Raw genomic sequence first — 24750 nt, forward strand, 5'->3', positions numbered from 1 at the left:
TAAACTGAAAAAAAAAAAAAAAAGTGTCATCCTGGCTGCCCATGGCAGCCCTGTCCCTTATTGATTCTATGATGGCTGTTGTTTCCAAGTATTAATGAAGTATTACAATCTGTAATTGATATTCATATTCTGTAATTCATATTCACGATTGCTCTCCGGCTGCCTGTGAAGAAGATTTGTTGATGCCCTACACTTTCCCAGCTACCCGTCCATTTCAATAGAATACCTACCCATTGATCATGGCGCTTTGCATAATGAACTTAGAATTATAAATGTAGTATTGTAATATGAGATGCCTCTATTTTGATGTCACTCACTGAAATACTTAAAGAATCTTTTCATAACGGGACTAGACGCCGTTGTAATCTGTAGCTGTAGTCAAAAAAAAAAAAAAAAAAAACTTTAGGGAGATCTGCAGTCTATATGGTGTGGCCTTGGCAGAAATGAATAATACTTTAGACCTAATGCATAATTTTTCAATACTCAATTCACTGGAGACAGAAACCTGGCATGGGTGGAGGCTCCTTACATTTTGGTACTCTGCAATTAGTTGCATCCTGTTTGAAAGCTATGAAAGAAAAGAAGTGCCACATTAGCACTGTTTATGAAGTGGAATTGTATGTTGGGAAAATGTATAGTAAAATAAATCTCCTTCTTAGAAAGTAAGATTGGTCCACTTCCTTGCTATAATGCAAAATCCTTTAACCCTTGTTTGACCTTTGTTTCTGAAACTATGTAGGTAACCCTTCGGCCATTCTTCTCTTGAAAGAGCTGTTAAATGCCCTCATTAATGAGTGGCCAAGATGTCACATGTGATGAAGAATGTCATTTAGTAAGAGAGGCAAAAGGAATTTGAATTAGGACCAATATACTGTGAGGCATTCATATTTCATTTTGAAGCTTTTCTTTATACCAGATGTTTAAGACTAGGGTAGGGAGTGATTTACTTATTAGATTCTGTGACTGTAATTTGAAGCAATTATCTCCAACGAGATTGTGCTTTGTTCATGTACCAATTAGCTGAACAATGGTCGACTCGGGGGGGGGGGGGGGGGAAATAAAAATAGAAATGGCCCATAGAAGGGATCTTTGATACAATATGTGCCCAGAACTGAATACCATCTCCCTCACAAGTATCAAAATCGGTACCCAGGTCTCAGATCTTTTTGTACATTGTGCACCCTGTTTATACAAACCAAGACTAAGTACTCAATCTTAAACCATTAATGAGAACACTCCTCTCTATATTAAGGCTGCTACTTTTACATTTTCTTTTGTAAAGGTGCATATAACCTGCGGTAAACTCAACAGCATCATTTAAACGATGTCTGGGGCCATGTAAAGAAAAAAAAAATACTGGTATAATAAATGAATATCAGAAAAAACAATACCTTTCAATTGGTCATTTAAGATCATTTCACATTTACACATTACACACTTTTCTATTAAAGTAGAAAAGTAAACACATAAGAAAAATATATTTGCACACACATGTGCTTCTGTGTTGGGAGTACAGAGCATTCAAAAACCTCATGGCTAATTAACATAAAGCTCAATCTTAAAGAGTAACTGTATTCCGAAAAAATATGTCCCCACTTGTTGCTACAACTGTTTGAATAAGGTACCTCTAATTTTTGTTTTCATTGTTAACATCCTGACAACTTTTTACACTTATAACTTTAAAGTCTGTTTCAAAGCTCTTTTATAAATGGCCACTCTAGTGAACTGGGGTTTGAGATCTATCCTCTAAATCACTGCAGGAAGAGCGCTGGCTTTTCTGTTCCGTACCACGTCATGGATCGTTATTGCTGTATAACCTGTTTGACAATGTGGTTAGTGATCCTAATTCACCATCAGTGCACTAGAACACACACACATATATACACAGACATGCTCAAATTTGTTGGTACCCTTACAGCTCATTGAAATAATGCTTCATTCCTCCTGAAAAGTGATGAAATTAACAGCTATTTTATCATGTATACTTGCATGCCTTTGGTATGTCATAGAATAAAGCAAAGAAGCTGTGAAAAGAGATGAATTATTGCTTATTCTACAAAGATATTCTAAAATGGCCTGGACACATTTGTTGGTACCCCTTAGAAAAGATAACAAATAGTTGGATTATAGTGATATTTCAAACTAATTAGTTTCTTTAATTAGTATCACACATGTCTCCAATCTTGTAATCAGTCATTCAGCCTATTTAAATGGAGAAAAGTAGTCACTGTGCTGTTTGGTATCATTGTGTGCACCACACTGAACATGGACCAGAGAAAGCAAAGGACAGAGTTGTATGAGGAGATCAGAAAGGAAATAATAGACAAGCATGGTAAAGGTAAAGGCTACAAGACCATCTCCAAGCAGCTTGATGTTCCTGTGACAACAGTTGCAAATATTATTAAGAAGTTTAAGGTCCATGGAACTGTAGCCAACCTCCCTGGGCGCGGCCGCAAGAGGAAAATCGACCCCAGATTGAACAGAAGGATAGTGCGAAGTGTAGAAAAAGAACCAAGGATAAATGCCAAAGAGATACAAGCTGAACTCCAAGGTGAAGGTACGTCAGTTTCTGATCGCACCATCCGTCGCTTTTTGAGCGAATGTGGGCTCCATGGAAGAAGACCCAGGAGGACACCACTTTTGAAAGAAAAACATAAAAAAGCCAGACTGGAATTTGCTAAAATGCATATTGACAAGCCACAATCCTTCTGGGAGAATGTCCTTTGGAGAGATGAGTCAAAATTGGAGCTTTTTGGCAAGTCACATCAGCTGTATGTTCACAGATGAAAAAATGAAGCTTTCAAAGAAAAGAACACCATACCTACAGTGAAACATGGAGGAGGCTCGGTTATGTTTTGGGGCTGCTTTGCTGCGCCTGGCACAGGGTGCCTTGAATCTGTGCAGGGCACAATGAAATCTCAAGACTATCAAGGCATTCTGGAGCGAAACGTACTGCCCAGTGTCAGAAAGCTCTGTCTCAGTCGCAGGTCATGGGTCCTCCAACAGGATAATGACCCAAAACACACAGCTAAAAGCACCCAAGAATGGATAAGAACAAAACATTAGACTATTCTGAAGTGGTCTTCTATGAGTCCTGATCTGAATCCTATCGAACATCTATGGAAAGAGCTGAAACTTGCAGTCTGGAGAAGGCACCCATCAAACCTGAGACAGCTGGAGCAGTTTGCTCAAGAAGAGTGGGCCAAACTACCTGTTAACAGGTGCAGAAGTCTCATTGAGAGCTACAGAAAATGTTTGATTGCAGTGATTGCCTCTAAAGGTTGTGCAACAAAATATTAGGTTAGCGGTCCCATCATTTTTGTCCATGCCATTTTCATTTGTTTTATTATTTACAATATTATGTTGAATAAAAAAATCAAAAGCAAAGTCTGATTTCTATTAAATATGGAATAAACAATGATGGATGCCAATTACTTTTGTCAGTTTCAAGTTATTTCAGAGAAAATTGTGCATTCTTCGTTTTTTGTGGAGGGGTACCAACAAATTTGAGCATGTCTGTATATATATATATATATATATATATATATATATAGTAATGACTTGGTAAGAATGGAAGTGTGAGACAGGCGTTCTTCAAAAGCAGCAATCAATTTTATTTTGCATTAAAGAACAGGCTACATACTTCTTAGCAAGACAGGTTACTTCTCCAACTCTCCACTCCTGTCTAGCATGCAAGCTGCCTCTTACAGCCCACAACCCGTACAACATTGCAGGTTAACCACGACCAATCAGTGGCCACTATCAGCCCCACTCCCCCTGGCTCCTGCAAGGTACATATAATGATCCTGCAAGGTTGCACCAATAATCCAATATAGGGGAACAGTGTCTGCAGCAGGGTAAGCGTTCCTACGCATGGGAAGCACGGTCGCAGACCATGCAACTTTGCTCTGCAAAGCACTTCAAGCACAGACGCATGCACAAAGTCCCAGTGACAGCCTTTTGTTACAATATATATTATTAGTGATTGTATTAGAGGTTCATATATCATCATTTGATCCTCGACTAGCTTTTTTCTATATGGTCTCCTTTTCCAAACATAGATGAAAAAATTATGATTTTAAAATGTTGACTGCATCAGGATACACAACATAAAAGCTTGGATGTTGAATAATTAACTGGAATGTCATTGAGTAAAACAGAAATATATTGGGGAAAAGAAATACAGACGTTTCAGCAGTTTAATATTAGTTAATGTTTTTTATTAACATTTATTATCAGTAAACTAAAGGGAGGTATTAACACTGTTGTAGAACAATCTTTTCTGAATTTGCTGTGGGACAAATTAATAAATGAAGTGTTTCTCCACTGCAGTGTCAGCAAATGTTATTACTGTATTTATATAAACCTTTATAGAAACAAAAGAGAAATATTTTCAGTAGAATAAGATTTTGTTTAACAAATCTAAAACACAATGATAATACCAGTATTTGATGTTTTTTAGTTCAAATACCTTACACAAAGGATGCACAAAAAATGCACACCATTTCATCAAAAAACAAGTTCTGTTATATTATACAGCAGAGAAAATGCCTTGAAAAGGGCTCATCTCAGCCAGTTAAAGTATGTTCTGGGTTTCACAGTTTAACCTTGTGAGGAGAGTGACACTGGTAATATATAAGTGCTTGTGCCGTAATACTTTCCTAAAATAATAATTCACTTTGAGAGACTTTGACTATAGTTCAGATTGCCATCACATTATAAAACAGCAATACAAAAATGAACGCCTAAATATTAGAAATGTTCTCGTTAATTCTCCCTATTGTGCAATAATACGTACATAAAAAATCCAATCAAATATCATAATATACAAATACAGAATACAAATATGTTCTAAATGTTTTACATGTATGTGTTTAGTCTTTGACCAGGTAATCAACCTGGCAACACCTGAGAAAATAAAGGCAGCTTGTATTGGTTGCCAACAGGCCCTTATAGAGTGATTCGAGTGAAAAAGACAACCCATTCTTCACAAAAATAATTAATTTTAACACATTTTTCCATTATTCTTATTTTTTATTTTAGCTTTTCTCTTCACATTTTTTAGTAAACAAAAAAGCACAAACAAAATCGTGTTTCGACAGAGTCTTAATCATGAGTAAACTTAATTTGATACAGAGGAACACCCCCTTTTTTTTACACTCAATTCTCCACAGGCGATTAATCACCTTTACATCACAAACCTTCAATTGACAATCAGAACAATCAAAAACAACTGAAATTAATAAGTAATTAGGTACAGAAATGACAACAGAAGGCAGAAGACCATATTTTTTATATTATTTTAAACACTCAATCTGTACGTCAACACAAAACTTTTCATACCACTAAATATTCTTTTACTAAGTTACTTTTTTCTTTTTACTCTGCAACTTGAATAATGAACAGAGGTATATACTGTATACATACAAACATACATTCTACAAAAAATACCCATATTTAAAGTCTTCATTAAGGCCATGTGGTGGAACAGAATTAAAAAAAATATCACAAAAGTTTCCCTTCTCAAGAGTTGTTTGTCAACTGAGCCATCTCTTAAAAGGTGATTAATCACCTGTGGAAAATTGCGTGTATAAAAAAGGGGTGTTCCTCTGTATCAAATTAAGTCTACTCATGAATAAGATGAAACACGCTGAGATTTTGTTTGTGCTTTTTTGTTTTCTAAAAAATATTTGAAGAGAAAAGCTAAAATAAAAAATAAGAATAATGGGAACAATTTGTTAAAATTGGTTAAAATTCAGCGCAATAGACAATGCAGCCATGCTCCAGTCACAAAAGCTATCCCTACTATCAACACATTAATAAGGGCAGCAGTGTGGAGTAGTGGTTAGGGCTCTGGACTCTTGACCGGAGGGTCATGGGTTCAATCCCCGGTCGGGGACACTGCTGTTGTACCCTTGAGCAAGGTACTTTACCTAGATTGCTCCAGTAAAAACCCAACTGTATAAATGGGTAATTGTATGTAAAAATAATGTGATATCTTGTAACAATTGTAAATCGTCGTGGATTAGGGCATCTGCTAAGAAATAAATAATAATATCCATAAATCTATTTATTTAACAGTTGGCATTTAAAAACTTTAGACACAAAGTTGTTACATGTCTTGCATCCCTTAAAAAATAAAAAATAAACATTTTTAAAATCATTACTGAATTAAACATTTTACCAGCGTTGAAAAATCTATATGTAGCGATCAATTATATATATATGGATAAGGGCGTCTGCTAAGAAATAAATAATAATATTATATATATATATATATATATATATATATATATATATATACACACATATACACACACACAGTATATATAGCACTGTATTCATCCTATTTTTTCCTTTTCAAGCTCAAGTAAAAAACGTTTGTGTTTTTGCTTTCGTCACTTAGTTTAGGTTTATCAGAGGTACATGAATTAAAACTGTACCTCTAAACCTAAGTGAACTCATGCAAATCATGAAGGATTGCCATACAATTTAACATAATTAAACAAAGCAACGTCTTCCACTTAACTTAGCAATAACTGAACTATGCAATTTACAGGAATATAAACAAACAACCAATGCATAAAAAATAAGTTTATTTCAGAGATAGTCTCGTTTAGAAAATCTGGAACCTGGTTGCCGGTCTGAAAAGTAACTGGAATCTCTGTACTTGTTCAGATTAGCCTGGCCTAAATTAATCACATTTCAAGACATTAATTTTCAAGATCTCCAATGAGTTTTTGTTTTCTTGGGAAACTACAAAATAATTAATTTACTGAACTGATCTGAGTGGAATGGAACTGCTGATTGAAGAAATTCAGAGACTGACAGATGATAATTATAGTAAAAGGCTGTTTTATGAGATAAGAAACAGGTTTATCCTTTGTGCCAATTGTGCTGCACTGTGTGTTGGTTTTGTGATGTGGAAGCCGAGGGCTTAGGACCACCATACTCCTTTCATGTGTGACTTAAACTGGATTTGAAGTCAAGCATTCAGAGATGTAGTGTGTGTGTATTACCAACACACCTATTTCCATTAATATTCTGCATTTTGACAGGTTTGGTAAACTTAATTTGTTGACTCTAAAACAAGTATGTCGGTACATTACGCGCACCATTACAAAATAAGAGCCGAACTGTACATGTAAAAATGTAAGTCTGACATACCTATATACTCAACAACAGACAAAGGATAACAGTTAGATGTATGTGTGACATACACAATATGTAAGCCCCACTATATTCCACAGCAGGGAATAATAAGGCAAACAAATTAGTTTAAATAGTATCAGTGATGTGTAATTTTTCAATAACGTCAGGACGTGTGATGCAAGCTAACTGCAGTCTGTATTACTTCTTCATCTTCGTTGACAGCAGTGTCCAGGTCCTTGTCTTTGCGCTCCACTTGTTGTTCTTTCACAAACTCCTCCTGTATCCTCTCCAGCTCCAGCAGCTCGGCTGTCAGCCTCTCCATGTGAAACTCTCGTCTGTTCTTCAGCAGCTTCATAGGGAAGGGGTTCATATCATTAAACGCTATGGTCATTAGTTTCCTAAAGACAGAAGATACAGAGAAAACAAAATGCCACTGATGAAACAACTGCAAAGTTAAAGGACCTGGGAACTCTGCATTTTTCCCCCTTTCAAAAAATACACAAATAAATAAATAAACAATAACGTATGGGCCTGCCAAAAGTAAAGTCATAAAAAGACAAAAAGACAAACACACACTTGAGAAACAATGCACAGTTCTAACAGGAACAAAAAATGTAAGTCTGACATACAAAGTTGTTGCTTGCTAATTTTATAACATAATTGTTTAGAGATTGAACCCATTAACTTCTACAGTGTATCAATCTTCAGGTGGTCCAAATCAGTCAATGGCCCCCTGTCTCTGCACAGCCAGCACTGCCTGGATTCTTGTCTAATACTGAAGCATGAATGGCTGCATCTAAATGAATGTGTTTGTATTTCAGGTTTAGTGGCTGGGCATAGGAGAAACATGGTGATTGAATCAATAATTCCAATGAAAAGGCTTTGAGAACTAAATGGAAACATATTTTTGCTGCTTTACAGTCATTGTGAGAAAGCTCTGCCAAATTATTATCATATAATCCCAGTTATTTCACTGAAAATCAAGAGAAAGCAGACTGATTGATCCAGTTCCGTGCTACAGTATAACAGAAAGGAAATGTTTTCAGTAAATAAAAGGCAACAGAACCTTGGAATTATTCATCCTTAGGATAACTTATTTTTACTACTAAGACCTAATGGCAAGAAAATTCTGTTTTTAATAGGATCTTAAACGGCTGGTTTCACAAACTACAATTAGCACTAATTTTGGACTACCTTACCTAAGATAACAATAGGTAGTCCAGGATTAGTGCTAATCAGGGCCTGTGAAACCAGCCAATTGACCTACCAGTTAAATTGTTCAACACTTTAATAATCTGCTTGCAAACTGTTCATTAAACAGCTATACATACAGTACATCTGTTTTCTACGCTGCAAAGAGGACATTATGTGGGGGCTCCATTACCTGTAGGAAGTGAATGGTAAAGAAGGACTTACGGTTTCATAGTGGATGCATGGTAAAGCTCAGTAAACTGCAAAATCACTGTTCACATTTACCATCATCAAAATGGTACAAGACAGTTTACTGAAATCGCTAACTTTACTAGTGGTTAAAAGCATGGCCACTGGAGTGAGTGAGATGAGTGTGAACTGTTTATACAGTCTGTGATTGACAGCAACTGGTCTGATGCATCTGCTGTACAATATCATCATCCTCATTCTGCCTCACCTGCCATCAGAGATAGTTTTGGTGAAAAAACGGAGGTATTGGTAGATTTCCAGATTGTCGTGAATTTTTAGAATGTCCTCTTCATTGTACTTAAAGAGGGCCAGTGCATAGCGAAATATCACCTGGAAACAGAAAGAAGGAAATACTGTTCAGGTTAAAAAAGAAGGATACTTTCGCTCATCAAGTCGTCACTGGACTGAGCCCTTTTATAATTAATTATATTTTACTTATTTCCATGTTTTTCATTTTTACTCTCTATAACTCTCTAAAATGTCATTACTATAATTTAAAATAATTGGATAAGCTGTTACAATGTAAGTGTGACATACTGTGCACATGTTTGCAAGTTAAGACAATTTTTCTCAACAATTTGTGCTGAAAAATGTATTAAGCACGTTTCAACACAGTTGGGTAAGTGTGGGTGGTGTGGGTGGTGTTGGTGGTGGTGGGGTGGGTATTAAACACAGCCGGCGCTGTACCTTTGTGCCCTCATAGAGGAAAGCATCCCACGCTCTGAGCAGGATGTCGCTGACCAGACTTTCCACGAAGACCACCAGGAACCAGTTGAAGGTGATGAGGGAATGATCGATGCTGTGCTCCTTGAAGTGGGCCATCAGGCGAGGCATCTTCTCAGCAAGAAAGTCACGGAACACCCTCTGATCAGCCTGCAAGGAACAAAGAGCTCTGCTTAGAGCAGCAGGAGTTGCTCAGCTGTTAGAACAAATAGGGACTATGACTGCCTGAATTAGCACATCCACAGTACTTACTGGTGAAGCAGAGGGGATAGCATTAAAACTCAGCTATAGGCTGACGAGCAGTGTCACAAATATTTTAACATTTTCTTAGTAATAACGGAGAGACATGGACAAATTAGCCAATTTCCATAACAGGTGCCTTTGGAAAATAGGCAAAAACTGGTCAAACAAAATCTCAAATAAAGACCTCCACGAGAAGACCAAATCATCACAGATACAAAAAGAAGAAGACTGAGGTGTATAGGCCACGTACTCAGGATGGAACAAACCCATATCCAGAAGGTAGCTCTACAATGGATACCACAAGGGAAAAGAAAATGAGGCAGAGAAAGTTGCCTAAGATCGAGAGGTGGCAAGGGCTTGTTGCGTCCTTGTGTCCCTGGAGGGAAGAAGAGGGTTCGCTGATTTGAAATCAGTTGTTGTACATACTGTACCTGAGAGGCAGTGAGGGTTTTGCTGTAGTAGTCTTGTGGCATTATGATTTCAACAACAGCCACCAGACACCAGAAGGCATCCTCTTCACCCTTCAGAACTAAAAGTGCAATAGCTGCCAACCTGCAAGAGGAAACACACACACCACATGACTCCACTGGAAGTGTGCTGCTAATATTCAGAAGAAAAGGGGGACACATAGGTGTGCCAAGCCACATTTTTACACATTTTAGGCCCTATTTTGAAATAAATTCAGAGGAATTTGATGTATGAAACTAGCAAGAAATTATGTAAATTATACACTTATTTGTATTTATTATTATTTTATTTCTTAGCAGACACCCTTATCCAGGGTGACTTACAGTCGTTGACAAAAATACATTTCAAGAATCAGTATAAGTATTAATACGATTACGATTCAATAACGGAACAGATAACAGTGTCAGTGATAGTTACATCAGGATATAATTAAATACAAAATACTACAGATTAAATGACACTCGACAGATTACAGTACTCTAAAGTACAGGGTTAAATGCAGTAAAATAGGGAGCAGATAAGAGCAAGTAAAGTGCATTTAAGGAAGAGTGATAAGTGTCCAGATGGAAAAGAGGAGTTTCTACAGGTGCTGTCTGAAGAGGTGAGTCTTGAGGAGGCGCCGGAATTATTTTTAATCTGCCTGAATATGGCCACTCGTGCTTTCCACCACAGTTGTCTTTACAGTTGTGTAGAATATTAAAGAACATATCTGGGCCAGTATATTTGTGATTCCAGAAAAAGATATATTGTACAGGGGAGGGATGAGTAGCTAAGAATACACAACACAGTTAACAACCACTAGGTGTCATAATTTCTCAAATCAATAAATAAACACTGTTTGCATGTGTATTCTTATTGCTATTTTTAATACAACAACACTTTGCTCTAGTATAGTGTCCTGGCATAGCTACCTCCAACGAAGTGCTCTAAAATGTTAAACACCAGTAATGCTGCCATTACCTGTGGCACTGCTTACCGGTAATAGGCATTATTCTCTGTTTTAGAAAAGGATAAGTTATGCTAGTCCACGTCCAAGAAGTACAAGAAAGTGTTTTGTCTTTTTTGGCAACACCTTTTACTACTTAATGAGCGAATGGCATTAAGAACTTTCAATACAAAAGGTACAGTATCGGTTGAGGCCCTGGCAGTAGCCGATGGTGGGGTTTTGCCAGGAGAAGGCTAGCAGAATGCGCTGCAGCTTTTGGACTGCGTCGGAGGTGGGCGAGGAGAAGTGCTTATTGCTGGTGAGGGTGCGGTGCAGGTCCAGCCTGATCTGCCGCGAGGCCAGGTGCTCCGACACCTCGCAGTGCTTCCTCAGCTCCTGGTAGCAATTGGGATTCCACTTCCTAGAGACCTGCGTCCGTGTCCTCACGATCCAGCGCCACACCTGCTCCCGGTACTCCACAGGGATCCCACACCGGATCAGGCCCTTCAGCTCTGGGGAGGGAGCCAGCTGGTCCAAGGGACGGCTGGCCAGGTAGTTAGCCCACCTTGTCCGCAAAGGCTTGTCCACCATCTCATTGTTGCGCAGGTTGTTGGAACGGATCTCCAGGGCCTGGATTTTGGCCAGGAGCTTCACGTCCTCTACTTCATAATCAGGAATGGTCTTGAATCCATAGTCGTCATACTCACTGGGAAGGAACACAAAGTTAAACAAGGATGCTGGTAACATGCAGTATTCACATATTCCCTAAATTATCATACAACATTGTACAGTAGGTGCATGGCTCCAGGTTTTTGTGATTTAGTTATGTGTAATGAACCTCTATGTTAAGTTGTACTGTTATATTTCTAATCAGTCCCCTCTGCCAGCGTATTCCTCCCCATCGCTGCAGGAGAGCATGGAGTTAGTTAGTTGAGTTGGAACAGTTGGCGGAGAGAGACAAAGGGAGAGAAGGGAGTGGGCTGAAGTTTGACGGTTAGGAGGTAAATGTGTTTGGAAGCCAGTACAAGAACCAGGAAAGGGTTATGTGTAAATGGTATATGTGCCTGAAACTAACCTGCCTAGGGTTATGTATAAGGCCCTGTGTAACTGCGCAGAAATTGCGAACTTAGCCCAATACCGTGATTTTTTTCAATATTCTTATAATTATTATTTGTATTTCATACGATGGAGGTAAGCTATTCTGTATGTCCTGCAATGTTACTGCAAATCATCTCTTGACAGGCATTTAGATTCAAGTATTCACTGAAAGAGAAAGGCGGAAATCCAAGAAACCAAAAACGTGAACTTCCATGTTCCAAAAGTCCACTGAAAACCGTGAAGCACGAAACACATTAAATTTTGACCTGACAGGGATGTTTGTTTGCGCAAATATCCCTCTTGAAAAACTGGACAACCAAAAGTTATGTAATTTCTTCATACTGAGTGTAGCAAATGGTGGAGTGATTCCTTCATCAGCCCAGCTGAGACGTGAATACTTACCTAAAGTTGCCGACTATCACAAGCAGGAGATTATGGAATTAGTAAAACAGTCTGGTTGCTTGTCAATGGTCACCGACACGTCGACTGATGCCCAATAGCAATATATGTTTCACATTGTATTTGTTTTGCAGGGCCTAAATGGTGAACATGCATCTGACATAGAACTGAAAGCTGTCCTTGCAGATACACTTTACCCTCAGGCTGTTAATGACAACACCGTTTCACAAGCTATTGTAAAGTGCTTGAATAACTTTGACGTTGATTTTGAAGATGTCAGTGCATTTATCAATCTATTTGCTGTATAAAAAAATAATAATAATCTGTACACATAATTTATAAAATAGTTCTGTGCACAATCTGCAAAATAAGACACTTTACCCGTGATACTGCCTTGAACTTCTTTTTGGGCATATATACACCTTCACTGCCTAACATCAACCCTTATATATGGTCCTGGAATTGCAGTGTTTATTGACGCACATTGCTCTTTATGTGGTTGGTTAGGGAGCAGTTCAATGTCAATCCAATCTTTGACCTTTCTTTTTGCCTGCTAAGGTGTGCAGTGGTATTGTGATGTGGATTACTATACAGTTAACAGCAAGCTCATTTCAGCTGCTTGCATCAATCGCTCGAACAGCAGAACAAACATTTTCTGTTCAATTTACAATCAATACTATTCAATCTGAGTTCCTGTGCAGTTGTTAAGACTACAGTAAACTCTACGAAAGGAATTTCTATAATATTGACAAAAACAAACTGAGAAAATAATCATGAAAAATAGGAAATGCATATAATTTGCACTTCTGTTCTAAACAGACCATGCAACAAAACAAAAAGAGTTTCTTTTGTTTTGTTTTAAAGAAGTGACATAAACAAAATATATATTTTTCTCAATTATTCAATTATCACATTAAAAGAGCAGGGCACATGACATAGAAAATCATAGACAGCAAAGCCCAGAAACTACTGTAAGTTCCAGCTCTTTTTTGGCTTTTCATTTGCGCACCTATTAGATCACAATTGCAACAAACCAACATTAACATTTTGATCCTTTGCTTGTTTTGGTATTTCAGTTCGGTTTATGAGGGTATTGTATGAAAATGGAACTGGTGTAGCTTGCAATCACATCATCAGTTTAGCAATAGAATTGCATTTTAAATATTTGAATATACTTAGTAACAAAAAAACAAGAAAGTAACCGGGGGGAAAAAAGTTTTTGCTGTGAAATCCCGGTATGGAAATGTCAGTACTGTCTTACCTGACAGGGTTGAGTTTAAAGCCATCCTTCTTGTCTCCCTGCAGTGAGTCCTCAATGAGCCTTTCCACCATCTCCTGCTGACTGCTGTCCAGCCCTTTGCTCTCCTGCAGCCTGCGCAGCACGACCAGGTACTTGCTCTCAATCTGGCAGTTTTTGGCCTCCAGGTAGGCACACTGCAACACAAAAGAGAGGTTTAGGGTTAGGATTAAAACAAAACACAGCAGCTGGTGAAAGCAGTAACCCTCCCACAACCTCCCACTCATTTCCAAGACAGGGCAGTCCAAAGGCAGAGGGTTTCTACACCCTGTTACTTTTTAACTGGGTTGAACTTGTTTATTAAAATGTAAAAATGAACCTAGTACATTTCCAAATAACTAATTTTACAGTTCTGATGGAGCCATTCCAATTATAATCTTGCTTCTGCTCCTTAAATTAATTTTATTTAAAAATCCTCTTCGCTGCAGTGTTCACTTGTTCCCTTGTGCTGCTTATATTAATTACAAGACTGCTATTTTCTACAGTGCAATATGTGTGTCACCCGAGTGCTTATGGACACTGTGGCTGTGAAGGGTCATTTCTTTGAAAGTTAAACTGTTGTGTACAATACATGTTTTTTTCCGATTACGATTCGGAAATCAAAGCGTTTATGTTTTTGGCAATTTTAGCAGTTTTAGCATAGCCTGCAACTGAAATTATATTTATTTATTTATTTTTACAATTTTTGCTATTTGGTTCTTCTTTAAACCAGAGTCACCCTGGTATCAAATGTGATACCTATTAATTCAAGTGCTCCCAGAAATCCTGAAACAACTCTACTGTAGTACAATAGTTTTTCATGTCACAAAAATGGTCTGATCCTAAATATATCTAAAATAATTTAAAACCATTGCCAATCAGACCAGATAGATAAAACATCTAATTTGCTGCAATCATACCAGCCAGTAGCTGTTTCATTGCACAGTGCACTCAGGGGATATCACTATATGGAGCCATGACGCAGGCACTAGGACAGATCAAGCACTGATACAGAAACAGCTACAACTTGACCCACCCCAAAGAACACATTGGGGTCAACAAGATTAAACATTAATTTAATTTGCAAACCAGGCATTTGTGTTTTTGTGAACAGTGCCCTACATTCACAGCACTGTACTGTATTTAGAATTCACTACATATCTTTCCAATTTGCTTTCTGCATCTAGAGAAGACCTAGATTTGGAGATGAAAGGGAAACATCCCAGTCAGTCTGATCTGTTCATTCTGGGAGACTGGAGCTGGCTCAGTTGCTAACTTCTCTGTGGTTTTAATTAGTAATGCATGAACACACCCGAGGTTGCTGACCAGGCTAACAGCCAGCCAGTCAGAACTACTATGACAGTCAACTAAGAAGAAGAAACAAGGAGTGTTTTTTATAATTCTTTGTAGCAGGAGTACAAAGAATTATAAAAATAAGGGAAGTACAGTATAAAATGAAAAAAGAAAAACCACAAATTACTAAAGAGAAACATAACAGAGGAAGTATCTCTGCAAAAAAATCAAATAATTGACCAAAAATACTGACTGCCTATGTCTTTATTTATGCAGATACTAGACTACAATAACAAGGTAAGAAGGTATGTGGAGGAGTGGTTAGGGCTCTGGACTCTTGACCCGAGGGTCGTGGGTTCAATCCCAGCTGGGGGACACTGCTGCTGTACCCTTGAGCAAGGTACTTTACCTCGATTGCTCCAGTAAAAACCCAACTGTATAAATGGGTAATTGTATGTAAAAATAATGTGATATCTTGTAACAATTGTAAGTCGCCCTAGATAAGGGTGTCTGCTAAGAAATAAATAATAATAAAAGTATATTAATAAACATGGTAAAACCCAGGTAAATTATTATAAATGCATTGTATAACCATGGGAAAAGCATGGGTAAAACTGCAGAAATACTGTGGTTAAACAGGAGGCCAAAGGAATGCTTTAAACTTTTAAAAAGTTACCAGGATGTGAAAATGATACAAAGTGAATCTAAAGTTGTTGTTTTTTTTTATTTTGTTTTGTTTTTTGCGTTAGACTGTGTAAGAATAGTGCCCAGTAGGTCACCAGCTTGCGTCACTACATTAGAACCACTTGCAATCCATGTGTCACTAAGCAGTTTGCTTTATCATAATGTACCAGCATGCTAGTTGTTCTTTAATTTACTTTGGCTTCTTAGTGCAGACAGAGATGTCTCTAGGCGAAATCACAGATCTCATTGTGGTTTTGTGGTTAAAGCTATAAGAAAAAAGAAATAAACGAAACTCATTACTATTACTATTAATCTGGGGCCTAGGCTATAAAAGCTGAAAATAAGATGTTTAGTATTAAATAAAGTCACTTATATATTAGCCTTACACAGTGACGATACTGCATTAAAGACTTGTAGGTAAGGATAATATATTTTTTGAACATATATGTTTTTTAAACACAGTAAACGAATGAAATCAGAACACAATCTGTGGTTGTACTTAAAACATTTCTACTGTGAGCTCTACTTATTAAGAGCACAGGTTTGACCTAGTCCTGACTGATCACTGCTTTTCTTTGCTTTCATAATTGTACTCATTTGTACCCTATAAAACACTGTTTGAAAATCGCTGGGATACGTAAAAAAAAAGTGTGGCTAACTAATGTCAATTAATACACTGTACAAAAACAATATACTTGTTTTGTTCTAATAACAAAGAAATAGAAGAAAAAAATAGTTGGCCAACTGATCACGTGTCTGGAATTATTATTTGACTTTATATTTAAGTTTTGCTAATAAGCAGATAACTGGTCTCCTAACTTATCAGAGAGCAGTGTACCCCCTCATGCCTAGTAGCCTGGGGTTACACAGGGATCTTTTTATATATATATATACCAGTATGTTTATGTTATTATAATAATTTTTGCTGTTCATTGTAACATCACATCAACACTGTGCAAGCCTGACCTATAGAGTACAAAATCACAGTAACGTGATACAAAGTACAGTCGAACCTGTCGTATCTGATCCTGCAAGATATGACACCATCATTACCCAATGGACCTGTGCCATGTGTGACTTACATATGCTGCTACCAACTGAATGGTACTGATGGAAACTGACCAATGCACATTTTATTATGGGTCTAAAACAGTAAATTCAGCTCTTAGCAGGTCAGAATTTGTACACGCTGTCACTTCACATAACTGCCCAGTTTAACCATAGTAAATAAAAGAAAAGTAAAGGATTCATAAAATTACTGTACTGTTAAAAAGCGTGCATCCTTGTTGTTGTTTATGTCTCAGGTTAACACACACACACAATGTAAAAAAAACCTGTCAGATTACTTTGGCATACACTGAGAAAGCACGTTAAGAACTGTTTGGAATGCTGTTTTGTAAACTGAGAAATACTGTACTTCAGTGCTTGTGCAGTCATTTTCACAGATTTTTTTGTATAGAATACATGCTGTGTCGTACTTTGGTGTTTTAGGCACACTGATGTACCTGACGTTGTTCATTTATAATGCCCCGACGTTAATAAAGAAACTACAATATACTAAAACGACTTCCTCTGAGATACAATATTAGTATATATTCGCTGGACCCCTGGACCGGTTCTACTATAAATGAATCATTCTTAGACTGGAGTGGCAAACAGTAATTGTGTGTCTGCTCCAATGCTAATAAAATCTAGTTAAGATGTCATGTTTGTAATGCTTATTGGATGCAGAGAAGGTGCAGAATACCGTATGTGACACCCCAGCAGTGAAAACATGGATCAGTTACTTTACTGCTTTTTCACATCATGCAGGATTACATGGTGGTCAAACAAAACCAACAAAAAGAGTGTGGTTTTATCCGTGTTTCTTGAAACAAGAGTTGACGTACTTCCCATGGCTGTAATGTAAAAGTAACTTTTAAAATAACCTTGAGGTTCTCAATCTTCTCCTGCAGCCTGCAGAAGGTCTCTGTGCCCATGGAATTGGCTACGGTACGCTGGGGGTCAGCCATGCAGGCGGCCACCTGCTCGGAGAGCTTGAGGATGACTTCCTGCTTGGCGTTGTTCTTCTCCATCATGAGCTGCACGTGCTGCTGCAGCTCATTCACTTGGCAGTCCTGCATGGCCAGCCGCTGCTCCAGCTCCTCCTTGTCTTTGAGCAGGGCCTCCAGTCGGCCGTCCAGGTCCGTGATACACCTCTCTTTGTGCCGCACCAGTTCCAGCCGCTCCTGCTCCCCTGCTGCTGACAGGAACCGTTTGCTGGTCCTCTTCTCCTGCTGTGCTGCCTCCAGGGCCTTGTGAAGGAGTCGCACCAGCTCCTGATTTCAAAACAAAAACACTATGGTCATTTACTCTTAAAGGTGAAGCTTCTTGAGCTGTGTTGGAGGTCCCGTAAATAAATTATACTGTAGGTGGTCCCTGAATAATGCACCTGTACTTTCTTTGTAATCTGAACCAGGTGGGATCAGACCTGTTCAGATTAGTGATTTGTTTGGAGTACTGATAATAAACTGTACCATACTAAAAATGCCTGGTATAGTATTTGTTTTAGGTTTTTGATTCTTGCATTTCCTGAAAAATCTGTAATATCCCTTTGAATAAAAAAATACTGTTTTACTTATCATATAAGAACAGCTGTTAACATAATGCATTTAATTACAATTATGGCTAAAGGTAAATTCAAATAGTCTACTGTACAATGCAATTTTCCCTAAAAAACAGCCTGTTGCAGTATTTATTAGTAGTGCATATGAGAAAAGGCTCTGAAGCTCTGCCCTATATTATACGTCAGTGGCCTTAAAACCAATTATCAGACATTATTATTATTACTATTTTGTTTATTTTGCAGACACCTTTATCCAAGGCGACTTACAGAGACTAGCGTGTGTGAACTATACATCAGCTGCAGAGTCACTTACAACAACGTCCACAAGGAGGTTAAGTGACTTGCTCAGGGTCACACAGTGACTCAGTGGCTGAACTGGAATCTGAGCCGCGGACCTCCTGATTACAAGCCCTTTTCTTTAACCACTGGACCACACAGCCTACTATTTCAATAACAATGTCCTTTTTTTAACCAATTATAAAAGCTGAATTCAGTGAAGTGTTTTTAGAAAAGACCAGCAAAATGACTGAAAATTCTGCACACTGCCTGCTGGTGGTCATTTTTCAAACCATTCAGGAGATCAGCTTAACTTGTGTTTTTAACAGGCTCAAAAAAGACCTTGTTTTTGCAGCTCTGTTCTTTGTACTCTGAAAGAAGAAAACAATGATAATGCAATAATAGTACCAAACACTGGAAATACTGTCCCAGTATTACAATAATAATGAGCAATGGTGTCTTGTAAAGTGGTTTCATAAGGTCCAGGATAACCGTGTCTTTAATCAAGACACAAAAACTAATGATAAAATAAGTCAAAATGCACATGCACAATAAATTCTGTGCACAAAGAAAGATTGTGTCTGTTGGTCTAATTTTAGATCAAATATACAATTAGCTACAAACTCTTGCATGTTGCAGATCAGGTGCATTTGATCACCGCGTTAAAAGTCGTATGGGTTACTAACAGGAAACAAGAAGGCGGCGATGCAAGATTAAAGTTTATGTTTGGGAAGCAATAAAATATGCTTATTGAAGCTCATAAAAATGTAAAAGGAAGTTTTGTGACCACAGGCAAAAATGTAAGCTGTCTTTTTATCATCATAAGATAGGAGTCATGAGCGAAAACCCAGAATTGCATTCAGGAGCTCTATTGTGACTGTTTAGATCTAGCCCTGCAGAAACAGTCCCTGCACAGGGCACAAAATTACCCTTGACTTCCTGACTCACCCTGCACACCATGCACTCATGCCTTTACCAGCTGAGCCTCTCGGGGGCCCCAGAGATTTTGTATTTTAATACACTTGTACTGTATGTGTTGATGACAAAATAATAAAAAAAATTCTACATTGTAACCTTTATGGATTCATAAGAACAGTAGTACAGCACAAGAGTTTCACTTACAGACAATGAAGCAACAACAGACTCTCTTCACTGTTTCAGAAGTGCCCTTCAACCCTATTTTACATACACAGCTACTATAGAACATCATACCACCATGTTTATAACAATTTGGATTATCAGCAATACAGTTATCACACTTTTAAAAAGCTCTCCTGTTAGGTAATGCATGAGTTATTCTGCTAAATGCGTTTGCCTTCACACCCAGTGACACCTTAGCCAAAGAGGAAAGAAAATGCACAGTAAAGCAACCAATTTGTGGTCAGCATGCAGGTTTCTGACTTGCATAGAAAAAGAGTTAAGACATCACACAGTCAATACAGTAGATCAGTACTTTAATCAGTTTAGGCAAAATTATTGCTGGTCTTGGATTTGAGTTTGTATTACTTTGTGTAACTGCTTGACTAAATCCACTGTTTCTGTCTTATGTTCGTTCATACCATGCTTATTATAGATACAACATCATATTTAAATACTATCATACAACTTTATAAAGGTTTACCACTGTGTTTTTGCACAGTATTTTTTACAGTTTTCCCATGCTTTCCCCGTGATTAGACTGTTATTTTCCCACAGTGTACCCTGGCTTTCCATGTTTATTAATACGCTTTACCATACCTAGCTGGTCTTTACAATGCTGACCTATGCTGTACCACTATGCTTTATGATTTTACTATGGGAAACATTTATAAGGTTCAATCATTCATTGTACAAGTGCCTCACAAGACATATTATTTAATAACTCAGTTATCAGTTGTTATGTGCTTAAATATACTTCAGACACCCAAACCAAACATATACCTTTTGTGACTTGAGCTCCTCAGTGAGCGTGAACACCTCGTGCTGGAGTCTGGATAGTTTGTCCACGGGGCTCCCCTCCTTTCCTGACACCTTCTCCCCAGAAGGCTGAAGAGAACTGGTCATTTTCTTCTCCCTCTTGTTCATGCTGCTTGATGGAGAACTCTTTCCTCCAGTCTTTGCTTCCTGCGCAGACTCGTTTGTAACTGAAGAAACTGAAGGAGCTGAAAGGACTGTAGGTGCTGGGGGTGTCAGAGGTACAGGCGGTGCTGGAGGTGCTAGGAAAGAGAGCAAGCAAAGAAAGCATTTGAAATGCATGAATATTTAATATATATATATATATATATATATATATATATATATATATATATATTTATTTTTATTTTTTTTTCTTAAACTTGCTGGTTCTTTATTTTATTCTGGAGCCACCTACCTGACAATATACCCTTCATAATCATTAAACAAAAAAAGAAAATAATGATTATTTCTGGAATTCAAATTTGTTATACATACAAAAATCATCATAGAACCCATAGTACCGATGTTAATTCTAGGGTGCCTAGCCAAAACTACAATTTGCTGCAAAAGAAAATAGTTGTTAAAAAGAGCTGTTGTTTTCAATGAAAGGTGAAATTGTGAGCTATCTAGTGAGTTTTCTAGAAATTTCTTAAAAAAAGGCTTTATTGACACTCATTCTTTATCTTATTAACAAGCTTTACTCCTGCATGGTTCACCTTTTAGGAACAGGAAACCTCTGCACATTTATAACAGCAGAAAGAGTTCTTACCCTGCATGAGAAGAATGTAATAGTTTCAGAGCCACTGTGGTGGTCCCCGCATTGAACTGATCCAGACATGAAATAAGCAGAGACACAGACTTTGCAGTGCAGTTTCCTGTCAACTGAAGGATGCACCTGTTTCCCCCAGTATCTGTGTCACAGGATCCTCACAGGGACAGTCTTCCGACTGCTGAATCTTGTCAAAGTTGAACACACTCCGTCTCAGCTCCTGAGCTGGCTTGTTTCCACAGATATTGAGGACTATGTTCCTGTAAGGGCAAGGCAGAGGAAACACAAACTGACTTCTGAAGGCAAAGTACAGAGAAAACAAAACTAAATGCATAGAAACAAAACACACACACACACAAACTAAAGTAGTACACAACAAATAACAAAATCCAAAGCTCAACTGGTTGCTTCTTTTGCTTACAGGCAGCTGCCTGGATAGGGCTGACTAGTTTACATAACAGGTTTGAATAACTTCTGTAAATTTTCAAATACAAAATGACCTTAGGATAAAAGCAAAATAGAAGCCAAGGAATATATTTTGGTTACAAAATATTAGGTGCTAGCAAATCATGAGCAACTGACATTGCCCTAGCCATTGCTGTGATTTTGGTACTTACACTGTACGTAAGAGAGCCATTTAATTCAGTGTGTTTTCCCATTAAGAGGCACATAAAAAACAAGGTATGCAGGTAGTGTCTTACTGTATCTCTGTGATGGGGTGCTTGTCTGGCAGACAGGCTGCGGCTTCTCCGACTAGGCCCTTGGGGGTCTTTACTGCTGGGAGGAAGTCCTCTGTCCTTCCTGAAAAAGAGCACAAGCATCTCAACTGCCCATCCCTTCAAACAAAGTACACATTTCATACATATTCATTTATCATGTGGAAATGCCATTCTAATGTACTGCAATACATTTGTACTTACTTGCTGGACTTCATGGAGTAAATATAATTAAATGATTAGATATACAAATGTATTATTTGGTTCCATTCTCCGTATTTCCAAAAGCTGTAGATATATGTATGTTTTAGTGAAATGAAAATTTCCTTCCCTGCACCTTTTGCTTGGGAAAGTTTCTGGCAACATTAGAGAGTCTCACTCACAACAGCTGTCAGAAACGGTGTTTGCGGGCTGTGTTGTTTAAGCTGCTGTCTTAAGAAAGTACAGGTTAAAAGTATATGTCATTCTTATACCAGAAGACAAGAGTCAGCTGTAAATACTGGGTCTATTTTATTATACATACGGAGGTGCATATACATCTTGCCAGCTTTAAACCTGTATACAGTACCTAGTCTAAAACAGCACCAGATCTAAAATAGTGTAAGTCTACTGGGTGTTGTTAATAAAGAGTTCAGTGGTATTTAAATCTGGTGTTAAGACATTTTTACAGCTTGTCTTGTGAGTAGTTTGGACAGGCAAAAGGACTGTAAATTATAAAAATTGACAATTTTATCATCACAGCAGTAAATTGAGAAAAAATAAATAAAATAGCATTGGGAGGGAGCAATATTAACCCAATTTGGTTAACCTGAATCCAAGTATGAACCAAGTATTTCATTAACATACATTCCCCACCATGACTGTAAATTCATGACCATGACATAAGTATTATGAAATGGCAATGCAGTTTCCTGAAAAGTCCCAAGACATGAATGGACGCACAATAAATATTACCAGAGAATGTGTACACCTAGTTTAACCAAAATTAGACAAGTGTGACATACAGATGGACAGATGAACAGCCAGAGTCACCTCCACACAACGCTGTTGTTATAAAAATGGAAACAAGGCAGAAGATAACATCACAAAGTGAATCCCTGTCTAGTTACCATGTTTGTGTTCTCAGCAACTAAGCCTGCTTCAAGGCTTCAAGCACAACAGAGCCGACGAGTCATCGGCAGAAATGAGACTGTCTCACTGTGAACACTCTCAGCATGGGTATGGGGCAGAATTGAAATCACCCTTTTGTTATTTTGAGTTCTTTCCACCACACAGCACCAACATTCTCCTGTATGATCATCATTTTTGATTGTTTGAATTCATTAAGATATCTGACACCAGACACAATAAACAAAGTCCTGGTACTTTTGTTACCTCACCTAATTAAAGCATTGCATTTCTTGCTTCACTTTACACCTCATGAAAATATCTTAGATATAATTACAATAAAGCGCAAAACATGAAAAAATATGTGGTGGTTACAAGAGTATAGCAACACTTTGTAAGCGTTTAGAATAAATAATTTAAATTGGGTTATTCCGGTTCAGCTCTTTTGTTTTGCATGCACACAACACCTACCCTGGAACCCTTTTCTCCATCAGATCACAAACTGAAGAACCCCACCCCACACACAATTTGGTCAACTTGAGCTAGAATTAAAACTGGGCTGTCAGTGAGCTTACCTTCCCAAGGTGCAGAAGGCAGCTGGCAGAGCTGTGTGGAGGTAGTGGAGGGCTCTGCAGGTATTTTCACCAGGCTGGTATTGTGCTGCCACCGTTTTATTTGCAGCTGCTGCAACCAATACAGCATGGCTTGGCTGTTTAATGCCTGTAAAACAAAACAAACTAGATGGTAACTTTACAAGTTGTGGGGCTTGTTTTATTGGGAAAGTGGTCAAAGTAGCTGATTTGTGTCAAAAGTCACATTGTTTATTAATTGTCTCATGCTTAGAATGTGCTAGAATTTGATATTTCTCAAAGTTCTATGACAGTTAATTCAACAGTGGGAAGTAGCCTACTGAAAGAAGTTGATGCGGTTACTAAAACAGCTGTACCTCTTGATTGGTAGACGCCATTCCTGTTTTGATTTCATATTTGAATAGCTGAGAAGTAGAGGAAGATTTCATTTGATCTAAGTAGTTGTCTAACTTGTTGGGAAAGTGGTCAAAATGGCAGTTTATAAAAAGTTAGAGAAAATTTTAGTTGGTGCGGTTACTAAAACAGGTGGACCTCTTGATTGGTAAAAGTTATTTATGTTTTGATTTCAAATTTGAATAGCAGAGAAGTAGAGAAAGATGTCATACCCTCTAACTTTTTGTCTTACTTGTTGGGAAAGTGGTCAAAGTAGCTGATTTGTGTCAAAAGTTACATCGTTTACAGTAAATAGAATGTTGGAAATCTGGGAGTTTTTAAACAATGGGGAGCTTTAGAATGTTGAAAAAAGTCCCATTAAAGTGAATGAAGATAGACAAAAAAATGATAAAAAGCTTAATAGTTTAAAAAGTATAAAAGATATCAAAAAGTTGTATACAAGCACACTATTCGAGACCGGTCTACACATTTTAAAGTTTGACCGGCGTTTCTAGCTTAAACGGTGTAAGAGGAGTAGCGTGCCAAAGAATAAGAAGAAGAAGTACGTTGAAGATTTTAAGAGGGGACTCTTGCTTCGCAAGCCCCACTAATAAAAATGGTTGGTAATTGTGACAGAGAATGAATGAATCCTCGTCAACAATCTCCCTCTCAATCTCTG

At 37.8% G+C, this 24750-nt stretch overlaps 1 protein-coding gene across 1 annotated transcript; it reads right to left on the reverse strand.

Annotated features, from left to right (window-relative positions):
- Positions 1–6579: 6579 nt before the first annotated feature.
- On the reverse strand, positions 6580–24379 carry LOC131696693 (TBC1 domain family member 2A-like). Its single transcript, XM_059022357.1, has 9 exons — positions 23685–24379; positions 20503–20777; positions 17630–18019; positions 13710–13882; positions 11160–11657; positions 9990–10113; positions 9280–9465; positions 8801–8922; positions 6580–7550 (listed from the first exon to the last, which is right to left on the reverse strand). The coding sequence occupies exons 1-9, from the start codon at positions 23809–23811 to the stop codon at positions 7316–7318; spliced, it is 2130 nt and encodes a 709-aa protein (XP_058878340.1). The 5' UTR covers positions 23812–24379; the 3' UTR covers positions 6580–7315.
- Positions 24380–24750: the final 371 nt, after the last annotated feature.

This window comes from Acipenser ruthenus, chromosome 4 (assembly GCF_902713425.1).
Source record: "Acipenser ruthenus chromosome 4, fAciRut3.2 maternal haplotype, whole genome shotgun sequence".
Classification (NCBI taxonomy): domain Eukaryota; kingdom Metazoa; phylum Chordata; class Actinopteri; order Acipenseriformes; family Acipenseridae; genus Acipenser; species Acipenser ruthenus.